General features: G+C 42.8%; 1 protein-coding gene across 4 annotated transcripts; it reads right to left on the minus strand.

Moving 5' to 3' along the window:
- Window positions 1-1,304: 1,304 nt before the first annotated feature.
- C6H12orf75 (chromosome 6 C12orf75 homolog) lies at window positions 1,305-19,355 on the minus strand. 4 transcript variants are annotated; one of them, XM_055809043.1, is made up of 6 exons: window positions 19,193-19,355; window positions 11,852-11,876; window positions 5,492-5,527; window positions 4,242-4,321; window positions 3,446-3,481; window positions 1,305-2,040 (listed from the first exon to the last, which is right to left on the minus strand). In XM_055809043.1, the coding sequence occupies exons 1-6, from the start codon at window positions 19,233-19,235 to the stop codon at window positions 2,030-2,032; spliced, it is 231 nt and encodes a 76-aa protein (XP_055665018.1). In that variant the 5' UTR covers window positions 19,236-19,355; the 3' UTR covers window positions 1,305-2,029. The 4 variants fall into 4 exon arrangements, with proteins under 4 accessions (XP_055665018.1, XP_055665017.1, XP_055665019.1 ...); XM_055809042.1 differs by having other exon boundaries at window positions 3,441-3,481; window positions 19,193-19,354; XM_055809044.1 differs by having other exon boundaries at window positions 1,936-2,040; window positions 3,446-3,486; window positions 19,193-19,349.
- Window positions 19,356-21,256: the final 1,901 nt, after the last annotated feature.

Here is a 21,256-nt window from a genome sequence, read left to right on the forward strand (position 1 = left end):
GGAGTTCAGATGTCAGTAGCAGAACAAGTGAAGTTCGAATTTAGCCCTGTCCACCTTTTTGATGATTCTTCTCAGCAACTGAAGGATAAAGTGGACAAATAACTGGCGAGATTACTGGCATCTGTTGTGGCCTTTTCGAGCACTAGCTGAACTATGATGTATCCTAGGATGACTGGTACTTTTTCTGCTTTGGGAAAGGCAATCATGACAAGGTCACGCATGGGCCTAATTGCTTTGTACTAAATAAATTTGTGCTGTGCAAACCACTTAGACTATATGTGGAATGTGCAAACTATACCCTTATGCTGTGGGAAGCAGGTGGGAAGCAGACCTGCACATTTAGTACTCAGGGCTATTTGAGTTCTCATCAGCTTGGTCTGCAAGAACAAGACTCTGCAGATGTAATTTACAGACATTCATTCATACTGAGATATTTTAACACCATCTCTTCAAGCTTCTTTCATCTTGGTTCAGGGTTGAAGGGGTCAAGAATGAGATGCGTATTTGTCTTCAGGAGCTGGAAGCCTGAAATTGTTGATAACCCAAGTAGCAGATTTCTAAAGAATAGCAGTAAATAATGTCACAGATGATACTTAAAGGATGACAAGGAAGGAGTATTTTTAAATACTTCTTTTTAGAGGCCTCACACTGAACAAACTATGCCTCATTTTAAAGCCAGAACTGCAAGTTACTGGAAACCACAGTCAATGGTTGTTCACTGGTCTTAACAGATATCGGTGAAATGAGCAGGAATCTCATGGTTCACCAGTGTATCACTTCGTGTCCAAATTTTCCATTTTGCTTTTTTCTTTTGATTTTAAAAGTGGTTATTAATCTACAGTAATATATTCATGTGGAGTGAGTTGGGCTCTTTTTGTTTATTTGTTTGTTTAAAGTGTATGGCATATCATGTCCTATTAAAAAAAGTTTGAATAAAGAATTATGCAAAAGGCTTTAATAATTTAAATACCTGTTCAGCCATATGGAAATGTACAATCTGTTTTATGTTCTGTGCGAAATCTACATTGCTCTAAACTTACTGAATTTTAGAACCTCCCATATGTTATTTTATACAACAATTTGCTAAAGTAATAGTAACACTCATTGTGTTACAATTTGCCATCCTGGAGATAAGTCAGGGATACAAAACTCTAATAGTGATCAAAAATCCTCTACAGTTCAGGAGGATGCAGCACTGGAGTTTAGTCCTGCTATCTCTGAAAATACTATCACTTCATTCTTACGCAAGGAAATGTCACTGTAATATCACACAGAACAGAAGACATAATAGTTTGGCTCATGTGTGGTTTTTTCCATGTAATGCTTTATAAAAGAGATAAAGCTGAAGAAAATAAAAATGGACACATGAATATTACAATGAAGTACATTGTTCTTATTTAAATAAAATTGCTTGAGCAATATCTTTTTAAAAGGCGAAAATTAAACACTAATATTTGTCTCACTGTATAAAAGTGACAGTAATAACTATAAAGAACCTGACAGTCTTATGCTTATTTAATCTTATTCTTGTTTCCACAGCAAAAATATTAAAATTTGCAATATTACCAAAAAGATGCAAACCTGTCAAATATATTACTCTGAAGTAAATTAACAATTAATTTACAGGAACCTACCATAGGAACTATTAAATGGACAGTAGTAATGGTTTTCTATATAAAATTATCAAAAATTGTTGGAGAAAATATATGAAGCGTAGCAGATAGCTGATGAAATCTGCAATATGGCCACAGAGAAATAAGTTGCAGATCATCAAAGTTAGCTCTTGTGCAGAAACATCCACCACGAGTTCACTAATTTCATTTTTCACTGGAGAACAGCAGGAGGTTTCCATAATGCAACCATCATAGGAAACTGATTCAATGCTGTACTTTAAGTTGTACCCGTAGTTGGAACTTGCAACAGTTTAGATTTTTTTGGTGCTCTGATCTCTCTTGCTCTCCGGAAGGCTACGTAAATATAAAAATCTTCAGCACAAAGACAGCTCTCTGTAAAGCACTGGTGACCGGTCTTAGTAGAAGACTGTTCAAAAAAAGAAAGGAACAAGCATATTTAGAGAGATTGGTAAAGCAATATTGGTAAAGCAATACAGTTACACTCTATAAGTAAACCACAGAACTAGGGCATCATTAGAAGCTGAGAGACTTGCAGTCTGTGACCTGCAGTCACAAACATAAATTTGTGGAGCTCAGAGGATCCTTTGCAGATTTAAAAGTGCTCACCTGCATAAGTCAGCAGCCAAGCCTGATCTTGCACCAAGGAAGGCAAAGTGCACTTTCAGCTACTCTGAATAGCAAGAACTGTCCAGTCATTGATTCTACCCAACGTCAGGCATTTAACTAAAGCACCTAGACATGGACCTAATTAACCCAAGCCCTATTCACCAACCACAGATGGAAAGCTGCAACCTCAAAGTGCTTCACTCTTGCCCAGGTCAAGGGTGACAGCGTTCCTAGCTTAGGCATCTCAGCCAGGTTGCTGAAATTAGGAGTGATGACCAGCTGAAGGTCTCCCTGTATATGAGTGCTCCTAGCAGAGTCCATGGAACTTTAACCATTCCCACAATTAAAGATAATCAGTATATGTGTGTTCTGCTCTCCTAGGCCTGCGTCCAGCACCAGGGACAGCCAGAACTGTTTCTGGCTCTTCACCTGAATTAGGAAAGGGTTCTGCTTCCTATGGAAATTGTTGGCAGTTTTATAATTTCCCCCTCCCCACTGGCTAGACATTAAAACAGCTCCCTTTTGAAATTTGTCAATGTTTATTTAGATCAAATTCTGAATGGAAACTTGTTTGTTTTCTTTTTCTTTAGGCGTGAACTTGCAAAGGACTTTTTTTTTTTAGTTAGTTGAAACTCTAAAGTCAGGAATACAGCCTATAAATTTTCACTGCCCTATACTGGCTGATGGAGAACAAAGTCCCCACAGATTCTCCCATAGCAAAAGGAAAGCTCCCGTAGGTTATAGTGGGTGCCTCTCCGGTCCTCAAGGTCCTCCCTCAGAGAAGATGTTTTTTGACTGCAAACTATTAGTTCCTGGGAAACGCTTTGTCTCTACAGATGCTGGTCTATGCACTGCTGATGCACCTCGCCTCTCATGGGACGTCTCAGTACCGCTGCAGGAATAGCTGTGGTGTGGTTGAAGGTGAATACAAAGACATTTGACTTTTATCTATTCCCAAATGGAGTAATACGGAGTTTCCTTGCTTCTCACTTCTCACAACAAAGGTGACTTTACCCACTTTCTAATTTATGTCTGCACCACCAAGATCCTGCCCCTGGTCCAGCCTTTGGACAAGTTATGTTGCAGCTGGAGAAGTAACTGGGCAATTTCTAGACCACCCAAGAGCAGCACAGGAAGCACTGCCACCGTGTTTCTGATCGACAAATACATGCCAAGCACAGAAGGTTAATTAAGACATACCGTACCTCCAGCTGCTTGCATCTTGAGGTGTTCATTTCCTTCTAATCTTGATTAGAAAATAAAAGATAAAGATGGTCAATACATTACACCATATCATTAATTTAGAACACTGTTTAAAAAAACTATGCAACGAAGGTACTAATGTTCCAAAACCAGCTGTTATTTTGGTTAATAGTGTTATTGTTCTTAATTTTTTTGTTTTGCAGTCAATTTTGAAGCATCCGCCAGTACTAAACTCTGTGCTGTATGTTGTATTAAATCTAAACAATATGACATTATTTCGTAATTGTATGTTTACAACTTGTCTATTAAGTACCTATAAACCTGATGCCTTTTCCCACTGTTCGAAAATATCTCATGGAAAAGAAACAGTTTCCACTGGGTTTCATAAGAGAAATAAACCTGAAAGCAAGCACTTACTAACTGTTATTACTGGAATTCACCACAATGCAAGTAAACATCTTCAAAACTAAAAATAGCATTGAGGCTCTGCAAGCCTATCACAGCTTCTTAGTCCTAACAGGGTTTTGAATTCACAGAGCACTCAGATCATGGAGAAGCTGTTCAGAAGACAATGTACCACATTGTCAGCCTCTGCTCTAGAATCCTTCTGCAAAAAGTGTGTTAAAATTTAAATAAACGGGAACAATCACTTTAATGATTATAAATAGCCCCACTGCTTTAAGAGGCTCCAAGGCTAGCCAATCTGTCTGAAATAATAATTGATTTTAAAAGAAAATACATCATACTAAATAAAATTAAACTGAGAAAGCAGAAATGAAATACGCAACCTCCCGATACCTTTCGGTGCAGCCTTCGTCTGACCAGAAACCATGGCAGCCGCATCGGATGGCAGGCCAACATACACACCACCGTAGTTCCTGATTTAAAGAAACAATTAAGGAGACATCAGAGCTCAATTTTAACACTTCTCCCTACAATGTCAACATCACACAGCAGCATTACAAAGACCAGGACGGTCAGAGAGGAGGGCATCTCTGCATGAGCATCCGCAGAGGAACCCTCCCTTCCCATGGCTATGGGAGAAGTGCATATGAAATGCCACGTGCTTGCTAATATGGTGCCAGGCAAAAAAACCCTTGAGGCTATCTGTAACTCGTAAGTGGGACCCAAGCCCATGAAAGGAGCTATTTTTCACTCAAGTTTCTAATATTCTTCATGAAATCCCAACTGTCTTGTGACAATAAAACCTGCCTGCCCAGCTGCTTCTAGGCACTGAAAACATCCAAGGAGGATACAGTCTGAGGACAGAGCCAATCCGATAGTAATGTTTGACACTGGGACCACCAAGGCACCTCACTTCAAACGACACACACCAATTAAAAAGCACTTTGACCTCTCCTCGTCAATAAACTGGACCTGCATGCCTCTGCTTAGGGCCACCCTTGGAGAAGGCTGTTAGCAGGAAGGAGCACAAGGGTGTTAGGTACTTCCATAGCCCAACCCTCTCACCTTCACGACCTTGCAGAGCATACTTTCTGGTTCCAAGGCCTGGATGAAAGGCAGGGACCGATGCAGGGAGTCGAAAACCCGGGTCCTCCAGAGCCTCTGCTGTGCCTGGAGCCACTTGCAAAGACTCCCATCACACTGCTCTGCCCCGTTAGATGCCAAATAAATCACACCTCCTCCAGCCCCCAGGGCTCTGAATGATTCCTGATTTGTTTGATGATAGAGTCATACTTCCTTTGATTTCCAGCCCAGCAGAGATCTCACACAAGTGCTGTTGCCATCTTCTGTGGTGAGGCTGGTGTGCAGGAAGAGGTCGCTGGCCCTTATTGAGCACATCACCCACAGCTGTGAGATAATGTGCTCTTCTTTCCACAAAGTTCCCCCCTCCTCATCTCACTAACATGGTGGGGGGATGCATCAATACTGGGCTCTGTGTAAGATTTCCTCCTCTCTTTTCTTTTTTTCTTTTTCTCTGCTTCAGTGTTGGTGGGAATTAGGAGGAGGGAAGGAAGGTTGTACATCTGGCAGCAGAACTCACTGCAGCCTGCTGCAGATAAAGCCAGCCCTGGTAGAGCACCTACCTCCTTTTGTCATCATCTGATACGGACTCTTCTGCTCTGTAACATCAAAAGATACAAAGCACATTAGCAGATTGTTTCTTTCAGGTATTCCATGACCATCAGGGTAGATTTAGAAGCAAGGGAAGAAGGGGATTATTACTGATCCCAGTTTAATTCAGGTCATCAAAAATTCAGCAAAGTATTCACACAGGCACAAAAACAGTTACAATTTTCCAATCTAATGTACAGAAGGAAGAAAAGGATTGAGAATACATGCAGCTTACTTTTCATGACCCCTGCCAGTGATGCCTGAAAGTAGATTTGGGAGCTGCAACAGGTAAATAACACTCTTCCTGAGTGAGTCCCCACACTGCTCCACACATAACAGGAACACAAAGGCTCTGCATATAAGAGGAACGGGTCTGGGCTGCTATTCCACCAAAAGAGGACTGGAAGGGACTGGGTATCCATGCTGGCATGGGAATGAGGATGAAGAAAAATAAACTTTCACAGCAGCTGTGCCAAAATATGTTATGGAGCCTCTCCACAAAATAAGGTACTGTAATTCCTGAAGTCAGAGTTGTTTGCAAACCACGTAACTGTTACTAATCCTTTATGAATGGGCAATTACTTCTCTTTTTCCTTTAGGGTAAAATCACAGGTCAATCTGTAAATCGATAGGGATTCACTGAGGTTTGATTCCCCCCACTAAAACACTGTCCAGCGTAGCTGAACTGGAGCAGGGTGTAAAGTAATTGGCATCGATGTGAAGGCAAACATAGTATGGAAAAGACAAAAATGTTATTCTTACTCCCTGGGGTATAGTGCCTGTGCTGTAGTCTCAGTCCATGCCCCAGTGTCAGTCTTCACACAAACCACTCACCCGCCTTTGATTAAATACTTGGACTCTGGGCTCTGCTTGCATGGCTGGGTATGGATCAGGGCAGCAGATGTGCTTTAGCTCGGTCTGCAACCTACCAACCTAGCAATAAAAATAGAGGCAAGATAACTTGGGTGCTCTTAAATCCACAGACATCCTTCACTCCTTCCCTTAGCTGGGGGCAACTGTGACAACTGCCCAAGGAGTCCTCCACCACACCCGCTCGGGGAGCCACGAGCCATGGCCACAGCAGCGCCCGGGGAAGGCTGCAAACAGCAAACACCATGACCCAAGGAGGGCTCTGCTGTGGAAATGCTCATGCATGGGCTCTTCACCCAGATATCCTCACCTGAATATCCCCATTGAAGGACCAGTTGCCTGGACTATGTGGGCAATGCAAAGATACTCCCCATCTTGAGCTGATCCATTAATTTCTCATCTGCTCCCCAGCAATAAAGCTGAGAACGGGTCTTTACCCAACATTAGGGCTAAATTGATACTGTAGACTTGAAAGGCATTTCTTAACTATGATCTTGATCAATAATATATTTTTACTGTGATTTATTTATTCTAAAAGGTAGATGTGCCTACTGTTTAATCATCAGGGCTGTATGCCATTACTAACCCCTGAAGCCAATGGGATTTTGGCCTGAAGTGCAGAGAACTCATAGAAAGATGAAGCCTTAAATGCAAGAAAACATCCCTTAAACCTCAGTCAGCACGCTCCTGGCAGCGTAACAAACGCCTGAAAAATACTGTTACAAGTTGGAAGCTACCTTACACTTACCTTCTTCCTAAGCAGCAGAACATTACCAACTATGCTTTCTGTGTCAGCACAGTGTAAGGGTACACAGGTCCTCTTAATAGTAGAGGTTTGGGGTAAACCTAAGGATGCTGCCATTTTGCTAAATGCTGCTCACACAGGGCATAGCACGGAGTGGGGTGAGCCTCCTCGTCTACTGTCTTTGTCTACAACCTACCACTTAAGAGACTGAGCAATACACTCCTCACTCTCTGGCCCTCCTGCCACTCCTCCCTGGAGGAGCCGGTGCCATTTCAGAAGGCATTTCCCACCTCCTCTGCCCCCACGTAGCCTAAACCACCTTGCAGTCAGCCCTCACGCATGCAGGGACACCTCTCCTTGAGGACTGTGAAGCTGCTCTGTCCTCATGTGGGCCAATTCCAGCTGAAGAAAGTAGAAAGCCTGTGTATATCAGTGGGTAGAAACAAGGACTGTATTTTTAGTAAAAAAAATGAATGACACTACTTTAAGAAAGGGACTTTGTGTGCCAAAAGACCACAAACAATCATTTCTGTTGAACCAACCAAACGTGTCACAGAATTGCTTTTATCATACAACTGGAAACATTTTCTATAATCCAGATTAAACATTGTCCAGAGAAAAGAATCCTTTAAAAGCACTGGCAACTTCATGCTCAGCCCCAAGCCTTAAAATGGAGTTGTAAGAATAACAATCAATATTGTCCAACAGGAAATTAATGTCAATGTTTTTTTTAAGGAAAAAGTCTACTAGGCAATGGGGCTATTTTCTTCTGTTATAGAAATGCTTTGTAATGGGGCATCCAGTGATGACCATTACTGTCACTCTCTCACCAAAACAAATTATCCAAGCCTATGATTAAGCAGACTAGTTTTTTAAAAAATACTTTGCTTTCTTCCTTTCCTCTTGATAGCTACAAATTAAAGTCTAATTTTGAAATATCTTTTCCCTTAAATGTGCAACAGTGAATATAATCTGGGATTGTACAGGCCACAGCTCTTGAGCCGGGTGTTGACTGGGTGCAATCTGTTGTAGTCCTGCTAGGAAAGAGGTGAGCAGAGACAGGAGGAATGTGGGAGCTTGAGAGGGAAAAGAAAGAAAAATTCTGGTGATGGCACTTTAGGAGGAAGTAATTTTCCACCCCTTCCTAGGGACTCCTAAGCAGCATGGGAAGGGGTGCTGCTTCAGTTTATGCATTACACATATTCACCCACCCTTTGCCTTCACACACTGTAGCTTAAGGCCCCATTTTGAAAGATGCCCACTAATTCCACATGTCCAAATGTCCAGGTGCCAGCTGAGCTGCTGTGGCAGGTGCCGCTTTGTGGCCAGGCGGGGTGAACATGGGTGGCTCCAGGAAGCAGAGCTACAACTGCAACCACATGGGAACAAGAATGGCAAGAAGTTCCCTTGGTTTCAGCAGTGCTCCCATTGCCTCATCTCCCAGACTCACAGACAGGGTGTGGGGATATGGGAGCCCAGCACATCCTTTCCCTCCCTACCTCCAATGTGTCTCTAGCTTCTTCTTATGCCAGGGATGAAGGAAGAACCTAGCACAAAAAATCTCTTTAAATATCTCCATTTACAGAATCCTCCAGGAAGACCAAGCTAGAATAAGCTTTTCTGCACCAGGAATAGACAGCAAAAGGACCTTAGCAGTCCAATGTGCTTTGTACTGATCTGCTGCCGTGTTGCTGCATCTTCCCTCAGATGCTGTTGACATCTACTGCTGAGGAACGGAGAACGTGATTTTCAGCAGGTAGCATAGGTGGAGTCCTGTAGCCGGCAGGCGGATTTAACAGCAAATCCACATAACTGCATTCGGTTTTCAGCTAGAATAAATGTTTCTTTTCATAAGGATCTGTCTATCCCAAGAGGCTTCCTGTTGCCCTCCTAAGTCTGAAAACCACACTTGGTTCCACTGTCAGTTTTTACACCCCTCAGTCCTATATCTATTTGATGGTAAAAGAAGCTGCCATTTTTCACCCAATATTTTAAATATCCAATGACAGGCATTCAGCTTAACTCATTACATCCACATTTGCCTTACTTTTACAACTCTGTTCATGCTGAGCATTATACAGATTATTTCTGGCCATGCTCAGTAGTTCTGCCAGAAATGGTTCACTAAACTTTGCACAAACAACAGACTACTTCTTAGTTTCTCAGCTTTTCTTGGGAACAAGGGCCTGTCATTTGTATTTGATGGATTTCTTCCCAGTATTTTGAAACAGCCTTGAACTGCCGTGTCCTTTTCTTCCTACTGCTATTAATTTTCCTCTGAATTTAGCCGCATTCTGAATATCACAGGCATTGCATTATTTTCTAGCATATACCTTACCCCTCCTATATCTAAGCTTTTCCAGTTAGCAGTGATGTACTTCTCTTTATGAGTGGGGCTGGAGCACTGGCTGAAGCCGGACAACAGATTCACCATTGATTTGAGGGTTAGAATACACAGGGAAAGATCACATTCCCAGAACATACATCCTTCTTGTCCCCACAAAGCCCTTGGTGTCACAGCACTTAGCACAGGAAGATCGTACCATCATCCCTATCTTACTGGTGGAGAAACTCAAAGCCCAGAGGGCAAAGCAGCTTCCCCACAGTCATCCCCAGGAGGGCTCAGAGCGGGATCCAGCCCTCCCTCCTTCTGCATGGCTGCTCACTCCAGGAGAAGCTGGTGCCTCAGCACTGAGTCACAGTAAGAAATGAGAAATCCTTGGAGTTAGAATGACCAGATTCTGTATCAAAAAGTAAGCTGTAAGAAAGGACACACCTAAATGCTTTTCTGGACCAGAATCAATATGAACTGAAATTTGACAGCTAAAACACATGTGGGTTTTTAAAGGAGTTTTTTAATCTTTAGCTGAAAAAAGTGTAAAGCTGAAAAGGTGTAAAATTAAAGCTTGTGTGGATCTGTAATGTTAGTTAATATAAGCCTGCTTTGCTCATTTCCATGAAACTAATATAGTTTTTCTGGTATTTCACTTGCTTCATAAAAATTTGTTGTTAAATATTAGGATGATTGATTTAGGACTTTTCAGGTCATCACTGCTAATTCTCATTAATAGATCTATGTTTCTAATGTCTGACAAGAAGGCTCAACCATGCTATTACTCACACAGGTTGTTCGGCTGGCTCCACTATGCTTATCTGAATGAGTAATGATCCCAGGATTGACCCTGACACTTTGTTGAAGTCTGCACTAGTAATCAGTTTTTTTCTAAGTTATCCCAATACTTTTTTGAAACATGACAGATGATCAAACACCAATAAGTAGGATGTTCCCAGTTTAACTCCTAAAGCCTGGCCCTGCAAACGCTTATACACACATAAACTCAGTTCTACATGTACCCATAGCTTTAAGCACAGAAACGTGCCTACTAAATTCATGATGTAATTTAACAGTGCTTGGAATTTTGAAATTTAAAACTACCAAAGAGCAAAGAAAGAGAAGCAGTTCTAAGTCAGTCACTTAAATTATCTAAATTGAACAACTAAAAAAGGCCCTAATATAAATTCAAATCAGTGGGTTTGTATATGTAAAAGTCTTGAGGGCATGGATGTCGCAGGCTGTATCAAGAAGAGGTTCCTCATAAGCTTGCCTTCTGTAATTTATTGTCTGACACCAGAAAAGTGACTACATGGGTAACACAGATCCCAAAAGTATGTGTGACAAGTGTTCATCTGCCATGTGAGACTTGTCGTTAGTTCTCAGCTGTGCTCTGTAAGAGCAAGGATCAGGCTGTTGTTAAGTTCTTCTCTCCACTTGTTTATCTGACTTGACAGTGCTAATTTCTACACCAGGATTCCTCCATCTAATTAGAGTAGTTACTCTAAATTAAGTAAATAAAACTGAAGAATGTTCCTATTTCATAACATGAAAATCTTTCTCCAGTCTCTCAGTCTCATACTCTAGTGGCAAATACAATTATATAAAATAGAAGGCAGCAAGACCTCAGGAGGACTTCTTCAATATTTCCTTTGACAGGAAAATAAATTTATGGCTGAATAAAGCTGTTCCTGCACATTTCCGCATCCACAAATGAAAAATGGGCTGAGAAAGGCTGATCTTTTGCTGCTGCTGCTTTTCTGAAAACCAGAAATTGGCAAGAAGCAACAGGCACTAGAGGTTCAGACCTTCCCCCTTTAAAGAAAAACAGGATGGGTAGGGCTGCCCTCTGCTACTCAACAGATAGTCAAAGATAAAGGAGAGAAAGAGGAACCCATAGATACTATCTTTAATGCAGTGAACAGCTAGGGAAGGTGAGTACTTTGAAAAGGAAGTCTGGATGGGTTACTGGGACTCCTGTAAAGAGAGGAAACCTCAGTGGCTTTTTAAATCTCTCACAGGGCTTGGGGGAAATTTATGTGGTCGCTTCAAAGAATGACATGGCCTTTGGAAGAAAGTGTATTGGTACGTGACAGGGAAGAGGGGTCTGAAGTAGCTTTACCACCTTTGGGAGACAACCCTCTGAACACAAGCAGAGAAAAGACACTTCTATTAGCAAAATAACAAGGGAAGGAATCTGTAGAAAAGTAAACAAGACATGAAGTTGTTTTGTGGAGATGAAAGCTCTCATTAAAGACAATAAACATCTGGTGGTGTTGATTATATGTTAGGAGCCATGTGAATCATGTATGACTAAATCTAGTATAAGGCTAGTAGGACTGAAGGTAAGGCCAGAGTTACATATCTGAAAGATAAAGTACTTACACATCTTTAGTAGTCCCTGTGGCACCTAGAATGAAAAAACAAAAAAAAAGTGCATGTTTACAAGATAATGGCATAATCCTCTACACTAACCAACAGTACAGTAAGCATTTTCCTGCCTTTCTGTCTTAATGCAGAAATAGCAACAGGAATTTTCTATAGCCAGAGAATAAGTTTCTCATGATTGTCTAGTTTATCCTTAATAATTATCTATATTATCTCTTAAGTCTGTCACACTTAGATCTGGGCCAGATTCTCAGTGGGTGAAAATGATGCTGATGTGGACCAGAGTCCAGGTGCAGTCACTCAGGATGAGAGCAATATACGATAAAATCCATCTTTCTGAATTTTATATTCTTCACTTTTCTGTCTTCTGGTGGTTTTGCCTGCTACACAGTCGCCACAAGTAACCAAGTAGTTACTCCTGAATGCCTGTTTATTTTGCCATTTGATTCAGTTGTAGACTTGGCACTACATGTGTAAAATGCTGCTCCATTCTTCCTGCCAGATAAACAAAGTTTTATAAAACAACTAGACAGAACAAATATAAACATTGGGACACAATCCTTCCGAAGCCCTGGACATCTAAAGAGATCAACCACCCCTTAATTCATCTTGCTATTTAGCGAAAAAAACAAAAAGACAAAAGCTGCCACATGGCTGCCTGATCTCAGTGATTGATTTTTTTTCTTTTTGGTGATTCAGATGCTTCCTGCTGGGAGAGGAACATTCACTCAAGTACAAACTCTTTCCTGTTCCTCCCAAGTTATTAATGCCATGTTGCTATTGCTGGTGTATCATTCAGCTGAGTAACCAGCAAATTATCCCTTCTATTAATTACACAAGCTCAAGCAGACATTAGAAAACCTTTCACTTCTTTTCCTCTTCCTCACAGTACTTAGCTGGAAGAGGTTATCTGAGCTCACTCTGAAGAAACGACAGTTGTCAATCTAAGAGATTTTATGGGTTTGGAGGTAGGTTGGGATTTTTTTTCAGCCATGACACTTCATTTCTTGAAAAACTTTATTTTTGCTGCTGAAAAGTATCCATAAATAGCAAATACCTTTCATCTTGCTCTAATGTGTAAGAATATGACTTCTGAATCCTTGTTTTGAATGCAGAGAGAAAGAAAGAGCCCTGCAAGGCCTTCCGGCACTGTCTACCTGAATGAACGGCTTGGATGGCAGGAAACATCTCCCTTTACTCTTTAACACAGTATCACTCTCAATTCCTATGGCTTGATTATCCCTCCTTTTGCAGCAACAAAATAGACTAGACTTGTTTAAGACTGTACACATTTGTTTTATTAGTATTGCTTCCAAAGTCAGAAAAATCTCAGTACAGCTACATGTGTCAGAAGAAACTCTTAATTAAGCTGGAAGCTTGTGCCTCTAAGCACAGTAAGCTCAGGTCCTCAATTTAAAACTTTATTCTACCAGGCAGTTTTCTAAGATTTTTTGGCTTTATAGGCACATCTACATAGTACCACATATAAACCCTCCAAATTAATTGTGTCCAGGCAAAAGGCTAGCATTGCAGCACTGCATGCAAGCTCAATCTCAGCCAATGTAGGAAGATGCTTTCTGCTACCCAGGCTAGTTCTTCCAGAGTCAGCTCAGCCATGTACCCTCAGGGCACCACCCTGCGCATCCAGTCAAAGCCTAGGCACCAGTAACACCTCAGACAACGTATGCCTTGAGAAGCCTAGATCCATTGCTGTAGCTAGCAGGACTTTGTTTTTTCCCCCAGGAGAAACTATTCCTGTGCTATGCCTGTTCTGCACCAGAACCACAACTTTCTCATTTTGTCAGCCTAAGCTCACTGCAAACAAACTCAGTTTCTCCAGAATGGTTCATAGTCCTTTGTGAGGCCTTTGCTGAGCCTTTTCGAGTCTGAGCTGAGGTCTCAGCACTTTGGATCCTCATTTGAATAACCAAAACCTTCCTTGCAAGAAGTATACAAAAAGTACAAAGTTAAAACCGAAACCTTAGCTGAGTGAGAAGAACTGTGTGCCCACAGTACCGATACATTTCCCGGCGGAGATACTCAAGTTCCAGTCAATCAGAGGCACGCCTCAAGGCCATGCCCAAGTCCAACGCCACAGCTGTCTGCAGGGCACTATGGAACACATACCTCCGCGCTCTGAGGACAGGAGCTGTATCTCAGACCCATCCCCTTGGGCTTCGTGTAGAACTATACAGCTATGAACCTGTGTTTGAGAATGGAGATGCCCCACTAGCATTCACACCCAGCAGCACTTGTTCCCTTTGAATATTAAGAGGGTACCACTGCTGGAAAATCACTGCAGTGTTTTGAAATGTACCTCACACAAAAACATGGAGAACCAAGCATAATAAAAATAAATTAATTTTTTTAAGAGGTTGTTTTTATTATGTATAATAAATAAGTAAATATAATAAACAAAAAGGTTTTTTTCTGTTGTTTTTATAAGCACAAAGAACCAGGTTATCCTCACTTCCATTGACAGGATTCTATTAATTTCAGTGTTGTTATTCTCACTAGCAAAAGTGAAACAAGAGTTTGGTCCAAATTCATTTGAGTTCCACTAGAGTACCTGAATATAGATCTGAAAGTATTTCCAGTTCACAAAACAGTTTTACTCCTGGAAGAGTTCTGAGCTTGCAAATGAACATCACTTTAGTTAGGTGGCCTTTAAGTATCGCTAAAGGTTTTCTTCATTAGGGAGCCTGAACACTCCTTATACATAGATTTTATTTCACAAGGAACCCTGTAACATCTCAGTATGTACAGGCGTGTTTGTTTTTAAAGTCAAATCCATTCACCCTCACCCCTGTTACTTCACTGACATGTTTCTCTAACCCTTCCATGTTTAGTGAGTGACACATTATTTTATAGCTGCTCAAGTTCCTCCTGCCAGAAGTTCAGGCAAAGAATCTTGTTTATTACCAATTCACAAATGATGCATAGCACCATAGTTCCATAGCACCAAGGCTTAGTGCTCTTGTACCCACAATGTTTTAGATATGTGACTGGAGAAAAGCCTCATATATTTGAAAGATTGTCCATTTTTTCCCACTATAGCAGCTTGGCCTAAACAAAGGCAGCACTTGACGCTACAAACCATGTCTTGATCAGCTCATGGTGGTCTGGTTTTCCAAAACCTGCCTAACCTCAGCAACAGACTGAGGGGTAGCCAGGAAGCTGCACCCACAAGTAATAGGCAGTACTGAATTGTGCTGAGTGACCTCTCTGCTCTCACCATCTACATAGCAGGACCGTGGGTGCATGGTGGCATTTTAGAGCTGCTGGAGAAGGAAAAGTACAGCTTGCAGAATAAACAAGCCATACATCACTCTGAGGCCAAGTGATTACAGAAGAAAAACATTCTGTCTAGAGTAGTGGAGCTGTGATCCCTTAAAAACCCATAGCATTTAAACAGTCACAAATGAAGGACAAGAACACATTCCAAATCATCTTCCATTCAGTGAGAGTGAGTTTTGCACTTTCAAAACAACAGCAGCTTGTTACTGGTGACATTGCAGGATTTCAGTAAATGCAGGACAAATGCAAAAGATGATTGAAAGAAATTGATAGCCACAAATGATACTCCTCTGTGCTGAGAAATACATCATGAGTGAATGTGGAAGACAGAAATTTCAGAAAAACATAAAAAAGATAAGAGGCAACCACTTAGCTGGACAAAAACATGGAATCAAAAAATGCCAGTATCTGACTTCAAAGCAGATTATGAAACTTTTCCCATTTTTCCATTAATTTTTAATGTTCTTGCAAATACTTCAAATTGTTACAAAAATCAAACAAAAACCTCAAGTTACACATACACGCGTGCGACAGTTAAGATTACAAATGAGTTTTCTGTTGTAGGCTCCTTTCTGATTTGCTCCAAGACAGCAATATGGAACCAAGTCCTAACATCAATGAATTTGTTCTATCTATACCCCAGAGTAACCAAGGACAGAATTGTATCAATTTACTTCAAATTGATTACTTCTTCATCTCATCAGGTGGCAGTTCTGTACATAGACTTGACCTGATTGAACATTAATTTTAAAGACTACTTGCATTTTAAATAGACTGGCAGGATAGTTTCCTGGGCATTCCACCGAACCTGAAGTTAATAAACCTGTTTAAACTTGCTGTGAAAGTTCTCCATCCTAATTTGGCGGTATTTTAAGTTCTCCACAGACTAACAGCTTCCCTGTATATTTTAATTAAGGCTAGACTGCCAGCCTCCACTGTGTACCATAATTTGAGGTGCTGTCATTGCTACTACAATTGATAGAGAAAGGAGGAGGCAGTTAAAAGCTGTTAGTGAAGCAACACTAGAATGAAGGGAAATGCCTTAACTCTGAAAAAAAAATATTAATGCTTCAGGGCATATTTTTAAAAGACCAAAAAAGAAGAGCTATTTTGGAGCTTTTAAAACACCAGGAAGTAACGTGAAAGAAGGATATGTAAAACGAGGTAACAAAACATCAGGAAAAGATCAATGTGTTCATAAAACCTTCTACGGGTAATGGGAAGTTTAAAAAATAAGTGCAATCCATAGATAACACATAAAATAGCTAAGTGATTTAAGAAGGGTGTGTATACATCAGTTTACTTGGGCAACAGAAGTTGCCATTTCTCAGTTGGAGCCTTTTGCCAGTGTCTGATGGTCTGGAAGGAAAATTTAAACTCTGTGAGTTGTATCGGTGTTCTGGAGTACTGCACCACAGACAGAAATGTTATTCTAGATCATGTCTATTAGCTTAGATCTCACAGACCATAGGGCTGAGAGCTCCTCTGATGTCATTCTATGCCGTGAAACTGAAGGTAATATCATTAGCTGAACTATCATTACATATACGTCTGCTTAGGAAAAATTGAATTAGACTACAACAGAAATTTTACCAGAGTAAGAAAACTGGAACTAGTGAAACACATTTAATGAATTCCGTGAAGCATGCTACAATATTATCCTTAGTCATATAATATGACAGAGAGTGTTACAGGTTAATTATATGTTATGTACCTCCAGCTTTGACATTACTGACTGCAGAATAGTCATAACTTTAGCACTAAAGATGTAGTCATGCTGTGCATGCCACCAAATTAATTTGTATTTACACAGTATTCACATATTTTGGTAAAATATTGAGTTGCACTTTCCTTAAAAGCTCTAGGATTCCGGATAAAAATGGTATGTCTTCTCCTCATAAAATAATTTTATTTTTATTAGACACACTTTATAAGGAATGCTAAATGGGAAGAAAAAAAAGTAGACATCTGACTTCTTACTTTTATTAGCAGTTGCTTGTTATTTTAGGACCATAGACTGCACAGGGTTATTCCTGACTGACAGTGGTGAAAGTGTGAAAAGAACTGGACCTTTCAGAGCTGTATTTGCTTTGAAAAGGTCTATCAGTGCAACAGTAATAATTCCATTATACTAATTATGTGTTTTACATGGCATTGCTTTTTTTCACCTGCACTAAGCCATTAGAGATCTGTGAACTATTTCTAAAGAGGAGGCAAAATGTTGTCACAAAATGCAAGTTCAAGTGTTTACAGTACAGGTAAGTTAAACTACCAAAGTGGTCATACCTTCCGTGAAAATACTGTACGAATCTACAAGCCAAAAACTGTTGAAGAACAAGAAGCCTTTAACGCAACAGTGGACACATTTAAACAAACAAACTTAAAGTTCAAAATAATTCATTCAATAATACTGCTGTCAGAGTTAGTCTATTTGACATTTATCCATTTGTGTCCTGGTACAAGTTCCACAGGGTGGCCAGATCAAGATTAATTGAGCAGCTACCACAAAGGGACTAATAACCAACTCCAAATCTTCCTCTGAACGTCTCCGATGCATGCTCTGGTGCTTTTATGCAGCAAACAGAAATGGGACGTGAACAAACATCACGCCAGCAGTATGAAGCTACATGGGTCATATACTGAAGCAACTTCCAGTCACAGCAATGCAGGAATCAACTAATGGGAAAGAGTTAATGCATGTAAACAGGACATCTCTAATAAGAGTGCTGGAAGGTCTGACGAATTCATACAGTGCATTCCTTATGGATGGGAGAGGCCTCTGATAGATACACGTGATACCTAAAACTTCATTTATAATCACTTAACAGAAATCAAGTAAGTATTTAATGGCAGGAAAGCCTCCTCTTCCCCTGTGAGTGCGAACTGCAGAGTTCAGTGGGTAAATCTGCAACACACCACACAAACATACACACATACACACAGCTTGGAGAAGGTATCACTCACACTCAGAAATATGCCCAGTTCTTCAAATCGGGACTAGCACCACCTGAGGCACCACCGAAGCTCTGGATAAAGTGAATCAAAACAGTTAAGAGATGGACCAGCTGGTCCAGCCACTATTTTGCTGTTTATTTTCAAGAGGTTATGAAGCTAATGAGTGCATCTGAAAGACCTAACACAGGTACCGAAGCAGGTGGCAATGTTTGCCAAGGGCAGTTAGGATGAAAAATGATCGAGAAATGCTTGTATTTCTAATTATATGGTGAAGGTCCACTCATCAATTTCTATATACTTTCTTTTTTTGCGGGGGCTGAGGGGGAGGAAGAGCCCAGTAGCACCATCTTTCCAGACCTTATCTCGTTTGAAAATAACAACGAACAAATAAGGGAGCCAGCTGGAGGCACCAGCAAGTGGCACACATTAACGTGCAAAAACCCCTCAAACGTGGCATATCCTCCAACTTCTCCGGCAAGCAGAGAAGAAGTGGCACAAAATCATTTCAGAAGTGGCATTCGTGGCCTTATAGGGAAGCAAAGAGGATGGCGCTTAAACCCCCGGCGGGATCCTTACGTCCAGCTCCTCGCTCGGGCTCGCCATGCCTCGGACAGCTGCTGCTGGAGGCGGCGAGCCTAACGACAAGGCGGGCGGCAGGAAGGCTCCGGTGCCCCCCGGAGCCACACCGCCCTTCCTCCCCCGGGCAAGCGGACCAGCCTCCGCAAAGAAAGATGCTCTCGCAAGAGCGCGGGCAGCGACTCCCGACGCTCGCACGGGCACCCCTGAAACCGGGGGGCTGCCGCCTGCGCGGAGGTGGGGGTGTGCCCGCCGCCCCCCGCCCCACCGCCCCCCGCGCAGGGCTGCCCGGGGGATGCTCACACCGCCGCGGGGTGCTCCCACCGCCGCCCCCTGCGCAGGGCTGCCCGGGGGATGCTCCCACCGCCGCGGGGTGCTCCCACCGCCGCCCCCTGCGCAGGGCTGCCCGGGGGATGCTCCCACCGCCGCGGGGTGCTCCCACCGCCGCCCCCTGCGCAGGGCTGCCCGGGGGATGCCCACACCGCCGCCTCCCGCCCGGCCCGGCCCTACCTCGCCCGCCCGCGCCGCCGGCCGTGGAGTTGCCGCAGCCCATGGGCGCTGCCCTGCCCGGCGCTGCGCAGCGGAGCTGTGCGGAGCGGCGACAGGAGGCAGCCAGCTGCGGGCGGAGCCGGGTGGGAGATAAAGCCGAGAGGACCCCTCCTCCTCCTCTTCTTCCTCCTCCTCCTCTCCCCACCCATCGCCCGGGAAACGGCCGGCCCCGAGCGCCGCCGCCCGGCCCCAGCCCCCGGCCCCTCGCTGCGCTCCCCGCCCCCCCAGGGAAGCCCCCCACCTGCCCGGGCTTTGCCCTGGGCCCCCCGCGCTGGGGCTGCCCGGCCGGGGTGAGGCTCCGCGCAGCCGTGAGCCTGCAGGACCCCGAGCGGTGCCCACACGTCGGCAGCGAGAGCTCGGAGCTCCCCCGGGCAGCGGGGCTGCCCCTCGCCTGGCGCTTCCCGGCAGCTCTGGGACACCCCTCATCCACCTCGGGGAAACCGGTGTAACCGCCGCTCCGGGCTGCCAGCCCTACAGCCACTGCCGGCAGCGTCCAGGTCACGATTTTCAGCAAATAATTTGTTGGTTGCTTTCAGGATTTCTCTTCTCACAGAAACACGACGGTGAAACTGAAGACTCACTGGGTTGGTAAGAGCTTTGCCTAATTAATACCAACAGCCCTCAGAAATGGGCACAGTGAACTCACAAAGTCTGCAAGCAATCGATTTTTATTCAAAATCTGTATTATTCCAAAATTTTTTTTTACTTATTTTCTGCTAACCCAAACCTTTTTTTCACACAGAGGAGTAAAATACTTCCAAACCTTGAGGGCTTACTCATACTTAGTCCTCTCAAATGACCAGGGAGCTGAAACCCAATGGATACAGCCAGATGCAACCACAAATACTCTCGCTAGCTAAATATTACTGCTACAAAAAGTCTGTTTAAGGGCTCAGAAAGATGTTTTAGGACTGTCATGTACACATCAGTATGAGCATCGCGTACGCATATGACTGATAACTGTCTTTACTAGAAAAGGACCAGATATAAAATGCTGCTGTCTGATCTTAGTCTGTTCAGAGGAGGGAAAGACGTATATCACAGTTCTCTTACAGACTTCCCAAAAAGCACATATTAAAAACAAGCAGCTCCAGAAGCAGCAGAGTCAGTAACGGCCACATCTTTGCCCTGGGGAGGCATACCTGCATGGACTCACTGATGTCCAGCCAGCAGCGTCAACACCTCGGAACAGGGTGGACATGTGTAGGATCTCCCTTCTCTGGCTGCCCACCAATTTTCATGACATTTGTAGCAAGTCAATATTTTCAGGATCTTTTTCTATACCTTCCTGGCAAATTGCCTAAACCTGAACAAAGTTCAAAATCTAATAAGGCACGGCTACCTGGCATGTATGCGTGGCCACAGAACTCCTTCACCACCAGCAGCCCCCAAGCAGACAGGCAGTGCGATTGTGTGCATTTTGCTTCAGAAAAAAATCTAACAAGAGTTCAGAGCCACCTCCTTTTCATTGCTAATCTCCTGAAAATCACATATAGAAAAATAAATTCTCAGACTGAGCTTTCAAGTGCCAGGCATGAGCCCAAAGTGAATTTTTAACGTCAGAGTTAAAAACGAAGAAAGGGTGCTCTGAAAGCAAGGCTGAAAATCGTGCTGCTTAAGTTTCCATATGGTTTTCTAATACAAAACCAAACAAAAAACCCCAGCAATCCACACTGACCACAGACTTGCCACACTGTGGAATAACCCATGAACATGATTTTAATATATACTTTACCTGGGAGGAAGCAGTTGTGGTGAGCACTGAAGCCAAGCCATGTCCTCACGTATTAGAAGAGGCAGCTGGGAAGCAAAAAAACCCTGGAGATGCCTTCACATTGAGCCACTGCCCTGGCCACAAGGAGAAGATATGAGACTGGTTCAGAAACTTGCAGTAGTATTAAAGATGACAAAAGGATGTTGTAACTCCCTTCTGCATGCTTTTCACTCCTCACTTGTGTTGTACACAAGCTGAGCACCCTGTGTGCAAAGATTAAGGGCTGCACCAAGTTCAGTAAAGCAAGAAAC

Source organism: Falco peregrinus, chromosome 6 (assembly GCF_023634155.1).
Source record: "Falco peregrinus isolate bFalPer1 chromosome 6, bFalPer1.pri, whole genome shotgun sequence".
Classification (NCBI taxonomy): Eukaryota; Metazoa; Chordata; class Aves; order Falconiformes; family Falconidae; genus Falco; species Falco peregrinus.